At 37.5% G+C, this 9,632-nt stretch overlaps 1 protein-coding gene across 3 annotated transcripts; it reads right to left on the bottom strand.

The window, feature by feature from the left end:
- Positions 1-1,118: 1,118 nt before the first annotated feature.
- LOC121265283 (protein SCAR1) lies at positions 1,119-8,695 on the bottom strand. 3 transcript variants are annotated; one of them, XM_041168846.1, is made up of 9 exons: positions 8,344-8,695; positions 6,930-7,093; positions 6,228-6,351; positions 5,940-6,072; positions 5,482-5,549; positions 2,888-5,393; positions 2,695-2,799; positions 1,577-1,684; positions 1,119-1,483 (listed from the first exon to the last, which is right to left on the bottom strand). In XM_041168846.1, exons 1-9 carry the CDS (start codon positions 8,496-8,498, stop codon positions 1,430-1,432), a joined length of 3,417 nt encoding a protein of 1,138 aa, XP_041024780.1. In that variant the 5' UTR covers positions 8,499-8,695; the 3' UTR covers positions 1,119-1,429. The 3 variants fall into 3 exon arrangements, with proteins under 3 accessions (XP_041024780.1, XP_041024781.1, XP_041024782.1); XM_041168847.1 differs by having other exon boundaries at positions 2,695-2,796; positions 8,344-8,694; XM_041168848.1 differs by lacking the exon at positions 8,344-8,695 and having other exon boundaries at positions 6,228-6,362; positions 6,930-7,068.
- Positions 8,696-9,632: the final 937 nt, after the last annotated feature.

Here is a 9,632-nt window from a genome sequence, read left to right on the forward strand (position 1 = left end):
ATCCAAACCACTCCTAATATATCATATAAAGTTATGTCTGTTTGTAAATTTATTTTTATGGGATATATTTGTGACTGTATTAATTATCTTTTACTAAGTTTCATTCTCCCTCATCCACAATCTGAGTAAGATGAGAGTAATTTAATTTTTGTATTTTCTGATATGTTGAGACATACTTTTAACATGTATGTTATAATAAACACGTTGACAATATTTGGGGGGCTTTATACAGCTAGCCCTCCATCAAACAGAACTATTTATTGAAACAACAACAGGTATGGTAGGATCAGAAAGGGACCTTAATCATATCAAACAAACAAAACGAGGATAAAATTGCCCAAGTGGCCGATCTCATGTGTGCTGAAACCACTAACCTACAAAACGATAAATAATGAATAGTCATCCCAAAACATTTATTTTTTCCTGCTCTTTCCTCTGCCACAGCACTTCATGGCATTGGTATTCATATTCATTCCTATAATCTTCATTCCTATAATCTTCATTCCCTCGATTGTGTTTAGTTTGCATTTATAATATTGCGGCCGGCAGATTAAGCAGACCGCTAAGCACAGTCGGGGGAATGAAGATTCTTAAGAGCTTGTTGGTCTACATTATGAAAGCATTCTGGTGAACTTTGAAAATGAATAAATAAAGAGAATCACGCGAAAAAGAGGATAATTAGTCAATGGAGTATTCCGTATTTTCCAAATTCAAATATAGTAAAGGTTTTATAACCCAAATGACCTTAAATAAGTCATATACAAGTCTCAATCATACAAGTCTCGTGTAATTTTTTTGTAAAAAAGTGAGTCTCATTGAAAAAGAATAAATTTGATTTTTCACATTTGTCATGATAGGATCCACTTTTTTACAAAAGAACGGTACGAAACTTGTCTATTTGAAACTTTTACAAATCTTTACGGAACAATTGAAATTTATGTACCTTTTCCACGGCAATTGATCGTGCCTGGGCCCTACACTTGCTTAATGATCTGCGGCTTTTGATTTCATGGAGTTCAATATGGAAAACGAGTCATTCTCCGAGATCAATTCCAGCATACAAGTTTATGTGACCAAAAGTTCAAGATGTGATTCATTGCAACGCTGAAAGATGGCAATGAGAAGCAAACAGGCGAATAAAACCCATTAAGATAATCATATTTTCAGGCATTATGCATAAATTACTGCCTCAAATATGAACAATACATTGTGCTCCACCTCGAAAATTCATCTAATTGTTTAAATTGTAGATTTAACAAGGAATCAATTAAATGATCACAGTAAGATACAAAGAAACTCCTACAATTAATTACAGAAGGAAACTAAGAGTATTCACATATATATAACGCCGCGTCGGAAAGACTTTGTGAACTCAAAGCTACAGATGAGTTGTTTGTCATGGACCCAACCACGTCTTGAGAGGAATAAATCAAGCATCACTCCAGGTATCATCATCATCATCCCCATCATCACTCCCAACAGCCTGAAAAGTTTCTCAACTGTGAGTTTAATAACATTATTCATGGCAGTAGAATGAAAATAAAGGAAAAGGGAGGGAAGGAGGACAATAGAAAACCTGGCGAATAGCATTTGCTTTCTCCAAAATTGCAGTAACTTTGACATTTGTAGCGGGTCCTGGTGTATGAGTTGGCTTTGGTGTCATTGTGCGTCTCAAGCTAAACGACTGGGATAGTATAGAAATAGCACAAGTTAGGCAGAGCGAACTCTCTCGATTGGATTTAATACGTAAACTACAATCACAAGTTTTGATATATACAATCAGACACAAACATGCACAAAATAAACATTAACTTCAGGCCTATGGACGCCCAAGTCATTCCTGCTGGAATTTAGCATGTAAAATACATGCTGTAAAGAAGTATGATTTTTACCATTGTCACATTTCTCATGGCTTCATTGTGCTGAAAAATAACTCAGATAATACACGTTGCTTTAAAATAGATGACAGAGAGGGGGGGGGGGGGGGGGGGGGGGGGGGGGGGGGGGGGGGGGGGGGGGGGGGGGGGGGGGGGGCTGACGCAATGAAGGAGGAAAATCTGAGATCTGCACTAAGTAATCAGGGATACCAATGATGATGAAGAAAATTCAAAGCCACATGTACTTCATTCAGTGAACTGGCAATTTGAAGAAAGAAAAAGTAAAGCTGTGAATGTTTTTATACTGGCAAAGTAGACATGCAAGGTGAATCTTAGATTTCCCTGCTCTTGTTACTTCAAAACAGGACATTTCTTAGTATGAAAGTGCTTCCAGAGTGGTGATACACTCCAAGTAATCCGCATGCAGATTAATGCTATGCTATATTCAGAATTTATCCCTTAATCCATATTCAGAATCATGTTTTTATTCGGTTCTTTTTTTGTTTTTTTTTTCCTGGATAAGAAACAAAATTATCAAGAACTATTTAGAAACTCCCTTCACATTCCTATCAAGCAGAACCAATCCAGTAGAACTCATCATTCTCACAAAAAGGGGGCACGGCAGATTAACAGGCTGCTAACTCTTAGAGTCTCAGCAATGAAAATATCTCAAACCCTGTTTAATTTACATGACTGCTTTTCTCTCTATTTTTTGCTTATTTCCATTCCCATCCAAATCAGTCCCGTACAGAGATATATTTCATATTCGCTGGGAATTTTAGAAGCAGCCAAATCACAAATGGAAATAGCTACTCACTTTTGACCTGATTTGATGTAGAAAATCTTCTCTTTCATCCATCTCCTTGACATTCGTAGCTTGATTAGCTTCCTTCTGCTCATTGAACTTCTGCTGGTCTTGCTGCTAAAAAATAAAAATCTATGATATGCTTAATTGAAGACATAATATTACTAATTGAGAAACGGAAATGGACTACACACTACCATGGTACCTTGCCCAGTTGTTCTATAGCAACAGCCTCCTTAATAGTTTGTTGTTGCTTTTCAGGGGATGGCTTAGGCTGCTGAGACACAGAAGATCCAATATATTTCGGATCAGATGCATGTGTAAGGGCTTCAGATACATCATCTTGTTTGCCTTCTATTTCATCCAAATGGGGTTTTGATACCCGCCATTGCACCGGAGGGAGAGGTGGCAGTTGAGGGGTAGGCTGTCCAGAACATTCCAACTTGAGGAGATTAGAACCTTCATCCGTTACTTGCTGAAGCATAGGGTTCACAGTATCAAAGTTGGGAAGATCAAGTAGAGAACCACCAGACAAAGAAGGTTCAACGTCATTCCCCATTTTTGCACTTCTAATTCCACCATCAATGTGGATGCCATTATTGGTCGCTCCCCCAAGCTCCAGAGAGCTATATACAGATTCAGTTGATGAGATTCCACAAAAGGAATCATATAGTTCAAGATCCTTGCATTTGGGGGTTTCACCAGATTCCCACCGCTCCGAATTTGACTCGGAGTGAAGGCTGTGGCAATCGTCTGAAATATAAGGAGATGATCTACAAAATGTGTCATCATCAGACTCAAAACCAAAGTCATTCATAGGAATATCAGGCTCAGGGACCAACTGGAATGATTGAAATATGTCTCTCATGCCTTCAAAACCTTGATTTCTGTCAGGAAATTTTAGTTTCAGTTTGGAAGTCTCTAAGCCATTTAGAGGATGGAAAGATATTTTCATATGTTCTAGTGGCGGCGAAGAAGTAAGTGAATATACGGAAGAGCAATGTCCAAGCTGCTCTTCAAAAGTTGTCTCAGGAATTGTTTCATTCACAACCCTATGTTGCCCACTAAATTGCTCCAATTCACCGGCGTTCATAGAACTAGCAGGTTCTGTATTCTCATCATGGAGATGTGAAACTTTTTTATACAAACCATTTGCTAGTAACCTTCGGCTGAGTCCAAACACCAGAGATGAGTTTTCATCATTCTCCTGATTGGATTCAGCAGATATGGATTGCACCGCAGTTTTAGGTGCCATTACACTGACATTTTCACATTTGGCATCTGTATCAGATGGTGAAAGTCGCCCAGTTGTCTTCTTAGTTGAGACACCATCTTCTTGATCGTCTTGCCATGAAGTGGAGGATACAAAACTTGGATGCTTTTCAATGTCTCCAGCTTTCTCATCCAACATATCTTGCTTCCCTTCATGCTCATCACCTTTTAGCATAAACCCATGTGCTGAAGGGCAAATTGTCTCATCTTTACTTCTGTTAGCTAAATCCTGACCCACAGCATTTGACATGGCATAATCAGGAGGTTTTGATGGCTCAAGTCCTAAAAGGCCACCATTAGTCCAGAATGTAATTGAATGAACACCAGAAAAGTCAGCAGGAGTTTCTTGAGACTTGCAAAAACTGCTAAAGATCTTATCCGTCGATAGATCCTTGAAATCGGAAATTTGGGAGGCTGAGGATAATGAATTATTAACAACAGATTCCAAATTGGAACCATCAAGAGTATCGGAGCTTCCATCGAAATCATCGTGTACTGGACAGTCTAAATTAGAAGAGATCTGAGGTATCCGTTCAAGCACAACACTCTCTGGGGAAACTGAGTTGGGTATATTTGATGGCATTCCTTCATTTGAGGAAATGCAGGAAGCAGTATCAGATTCTAACTCCGAACGTTTATGGTCTGAACTATTCACAGGAAGCTGGTGGATTTCATTTATTACTTCATCATTGATCTTGGAGGCATACTGCTCAACTTCTCTTTTTGTTTGAAAGTCGAGATCATTTTCAGATTCTGATTCAATGGTGTTGAGTGCATCCATGTAATCATCTGGTTCACTTTCGATGTCATCAATCTGATTATCGCTGGAGATTGACTCAAGACTGTTTTCATGATCAAACAGGCTATCCATTTGATCAATATTTGTAAGGCTAACCACTATCTCTCCATGTGTATCTGTGTCAGACTTTGTTGAGAGCATCTCTGGAGCTTCATCTCTATCACTCTGCTGATCACTAGGCTCCACTATCTCTGCCTTTTCATCCCAGGTAACACAAGAAGAACCGGAGGCAATTTGCTCTTGTAATGAACTGTGTGCAAAGTTATCATCCACAGCCTTGGTTTGTTCGTCAGGAAAAACTGAATCAAGGGTATCATTATGCTGCATCAACCGAGAAGAGGGCGATTCTGGCTGTTCAGGTTGCATGGAAGAACTTGGACAGAAAACACACTCAATATATCCTGAGCCCGTTCTTGAATCAAAAGAATTTGAATGATCTCCAGGATCAGATTTCAGCGTCATGTCAACTGTGGATGCTGTATGTGAATGAGATGTCCGGCCATGAGATTTAAACTGCTGACCATTTCTTGAATCAAAAGAATATGAGCAGTCTCCTAGGTCAGAGTTTGTCGTCATATCTACAACGGAGGCAGTTTGCAAAGAATTTTGTCCATTGCCAGTAGGAGAACCAAACCGCAATCTGCATAGTCAAATGCTCCAGACCTTTTCAATTTGTCAAAATTAAATTGTGATATGCTTAATCAATTGTATTCGTAAAGGTACATTACCTGCTACTGCGATTGGATATTGATGAATCACGCAATAGTTTTCCATTCCCCTGTGATGACCTTTTTTTCTGTCCATTTAACCTATTAATTAGTAGAAATTCTAAATAACAGCAGTCTTAAGGTAAATGAGTCTGTGCAACTCTAAGTATATGTTGCATGGGAACAATAGTTAGAAATCTTATACTCAGCCTAACAAAATAAATTTCAAAGGTCATTGCATCCCATGTTGTAAGTCAATCAGCACACCGATGTAAATTAATATTAAGAAAACTCGGAACCAAATTCATCCCCTAAGCTGGAAACTAATAGAAGTTGAAGAAATTTTGTTTTTACGACATGACTATGGAGTATGGAGACAAATTGCACAATTGAAATGAATTTAGAGCACATTATTAGATAGATGGTTCTTATAATAATTAATAAGTTCCATTGAGTTTCTTCATCATGCTAGTACAGACCTTGCTTCTACGAGCCTTCTTATCGATTTGAATTCTTTCAGTAGTCGCTTCATCAGAGGTAGCTGATGCTTTTTTAAAGAAGGTTGGATCTGAATATCTCTTTAAACAAGATCCCAGACCACCAGTATCAAATCTGAATGGCAAAGCAGAAGGTTCCAATATGCAATAGTCAGGATAAACCTTAGACTTCACTACATCATAATGTTTTAACAGATAAAGAAGACAATTTGAATTTTAAATTTTTATTTTTAAGAAAAAGTTGTAGAGTTAAGAAAAAGTTAATTATACTTGTCAAGCAGGTGCAAGCGTGGAGGATCGCGGCATTCTTCATAGGAATCCATAATAAATCGTGGCAAGTCATTGTAGATGAAGTGATTTTGTTCATTTCGAATACGAGGATGCCATTCAGAACCTGCAAAGGAACTGCTTTACATAAAGGATTTGAATGTCTGAAAAGTTCATATACTACTAAAAGATTATTGACAAGTAGCAAAAGTCAGTAAAAAGAACTCCCAATAAACTTATCAAAAAAGAAGAAAAGAACTCCCAATAAAATAAAGAAGTTAAGATGAAAATTATGGCTGAACCAGGCCATCTATGAACACCATGCAAGCCCTTTATTAAGAACAATATTGCTTCACTGACTTGACCTTCAGCAATTTTGTACACTAAAGACTTAAAGAGTGACTGTTACACAGTGTCCTTGATATTGCAGATATATCCTATGAAATAAGTGATCAGGTAAGAATAAATTTGGGGAATTACCTTCTCATAGTAGTTTCTAGATAAATGAAAAACTTGAAATGCCAATTTTTTTTTTAAGTCTCGACAAGGTATGAAAGAAGCAATTAATTCTGCTGAAATGGCCTTCTGTGAATATAATTTTTATGGGCAGATAGCACTTGATACATGATGCCATATTCTCGAGAATTGATGGAATATGAAAAAAATCCTAAGACATCAGGCTAAAGCACAGGTAAAGTGCCATACCGGCAGTATAAGCAAAATGTATATGGCTTGTTTGGCTCAGTACAGCCTTCTCAAGGGGAGGAAGTGCAACTTCAATGCGCTGTACACGGAGCTTCAGTTTATGGCTTCTAGAAGCTGTAGCCATCACTTGCTCCTGCAAGCCATGAAATACCTCTGCTGCAAATCTGCAACATTTCACAGATCAAGTCTCAGTTGCAATTGTGGCATTACAGTTAAACCAGAAATAAAGAATGCACAATTTGAAAGAGTATCTTGATCAAGTTTAATCAAGGTTGCTCAGTATTTGCACTATATAAGAGCAATTTTCATAGAGAATATAACCAAGCTTAACTGATTGATTGATCCATTTGAACTTGTCCTAGAGAATATTATGTACTTATGTTGAACTCTTTGTCCTAGAGCAAAATTTTACATGAAACAAATAATTAGGGATAAAGAACAGTGATTATCTTGAATGAAGATACGGCACCTCCTCCATACTCTCGACAAAAAGGAATGGGGCGTGAAAGGAGAAGTATTAAAAATACGTCCAAGTTCTATAGCTTCTATATTTCACAGCTCAGATAAAGCACATTTAAATAACCAGGGAAATTTCAGGATCAAATTTCACGAGAAGCAAATGGTGTGGACACTGAAAGGTGTCAGTATTGGATCGTGTTCTGAGTGCTAAGTTAACGTCTAATAGCTAAACATTACAGATGTGTATTATGGATACAAGTGGTCAACACTCCCACAGTTGTTGGCCCTCCACTCAGCTTAAGGAGTCCACTGAAGTTAAAGTACATGCTGCTCCTTGCACAATCAAGCACCTAAAACTTAAGGAGTCCAGAGCTTTCATTAGCAAAAAGTAAAAACCCATCCAGACCCAAGGTATGTCTTATTCAGTTAGAATTTATAGCATGTCTATGTGTGCACGCCCACCTTAACGCTTGACCAAGACCTACAAGCTCCCAATTCACATGTTATGCACCGCAACGAAAATTTTCTTGAATCATGGCGCTCCGTCCAGCGACGTCTAGGTCTAGTTAATTGAGGAAACAAAGTAACAGACTACAAAATTTGTCTAACACGTCTATACTACTCTTCCATCAACGAAAATTTTCCGAGCAGACTAATTTTCTAACCGTTAGCTTTTGAAACTTACTCAAAAACAAAAATCAGCAAGGGAAATGAATTCGCACGCTTAGGGGAAATAAATAAAAGCGAAACGCAGAGAATGGAATTTATCACGGAGATTCAAGATTTTCTAACACCTCCCAAATGAAGGTTTACGGTCTTAAAGCAAGCAAGCAAGGGAGCTCAAAGAAATTAACGAACAGTTTCAAACACGGACAAACGCTCCTAAAAATAATTTGAATAAACAAAGGCAGTGATTTAGTGCAGCAAAAATAGAGGGGAGACAATATAATCATACTCGGCAAGATCGCCGAGCTGACGCAAGATCCCGACGAGGCCAGCGACGGAAGTAGCATCGAGGACGGCCTTAGGATCGTCTCTATCGACGTGTTTGTAAAGCTCAGGAAGGCCTAGGCCGTACTCGTTCCTCACCTCGAACCTCGCCAGCGGCATTTCCGTCTCTCTTTCTCTCTCTATCCATCCATATCTTTTTTCCTCAGTAAATCCTCACAAGTACGCGAATGGAGAAATGAATGAAGAATGCAATAAATGAATGAGAAGGAATTATTAAAAGAAAAAAAAAATAAAGAAAATACTCAGAGAGAGAGAGAGAGAGAGAGAGTGAATTAGGTGGGAGAGATTGGAGCAGCTTAACTGCCTCCCCAAAATATACACGCAGACACTCGGACATTGCCAACTCTGCAAGCCATTCTTACCTAAAAATACTAAAATGGCCTTTCAGTTCTGATGGAATGGCAGGTTGACGTTGACCTTTGCATTGAAGTGTAGTGTGGGGTTGGTTTTTGGGCCTTGGTGTTATTTCCCACTTCATCCGAGGATATTTCGGGGATTCAGACAGTTGTCTTTGGTTTTTTTTTATTTTTTTTTTGGCTTCCATTTTTGGTTAAAATACAAAACAAAACGGGAATGCAAATAAAACAGAGGAATTGAAATTATTGGAAGAGAAATGATAGAATTATTACTGTATAACATAATATAATATGAATGGACCCCTTGTGAATTTACTGTTAGATCCTTAAGGGGGTGGGTTTTCGTAGCTTTCAGCTAATGGAGACCTTAACCTATTAATATAAATAATTATATTATTATTCCAAACAAGTTTCCATCACAATTAAAGGAGGGAATGTGGATCTATCAAACAGTTCATTATCGCAATCACAATACAAATAAGAAATTTAAATATATATATATATATTAAATTAAATTAAATTTTATTTAGACGTTGTATATTTTGTTCGTGAAGTCGCTCAATATTCCCAAAGCCTCAAACAAATCGGTAAAAAGGAGAAGACATCTTTCTTGATTAAGTTTATTTGATAAAATATAATATCAAATAGAATCTTGATTCCATGCTCTGGTTGAAAATCAGACATAAAAATAAACAATAAAATCATTAATTTTTTTTTTTCTCTAGAGAAAAATATCTTACTTGGATTGACGTTGATCGTACCAAGATTTAAGCCATCAATTATATGATTAAAATAGAGAAATTATAATAGGTGCAAACATTGAAGCCCAAGTCTCTATAATATCTCTCCATCTTAAAATTTCTATGTTTATTTTTAT

The sequence above is a fragment of the Juglans microcarpa x Juglans regia genome, chromosome 5D (genome assembly GCF_004785595.1).
Source record: "Juglans microcarpa x Juglans regia isolate MS1-56 chromosome 5D, Jm3101_v1.0, whole genome shotgun sequence".
NCBI lineage: Eukaryota > Viridiplantae > Streptophyta > Magnoliopsida > Fagales > Juglandaceae > Juglans > Juglans microcarpa x Juglans regia.

Coding starts and splice junctions, on each gene's coding strand:
- LOC121265283 (XM_041168846.1), bottom strand. CDS start 8,498: ATGCCGCTGGCGAGGTTCGAGGTGAGGAACGAGTACGGCCTAGGCCTT. Junction 5,394..5,481: donor ATATCCAATCGCAGTAGCAG/GTAATGTACCTT, acceptor TTGACTATGCAG/ATTGCGGTTTGGTTCTCCTA. Junction 1,484..1,576: donor AAGCAAATGCTATTCGCCAG/GTTTTCTATTGT, acceptor GAAACTTTTCAG/GCTGTTGGGAGTGATGATGG.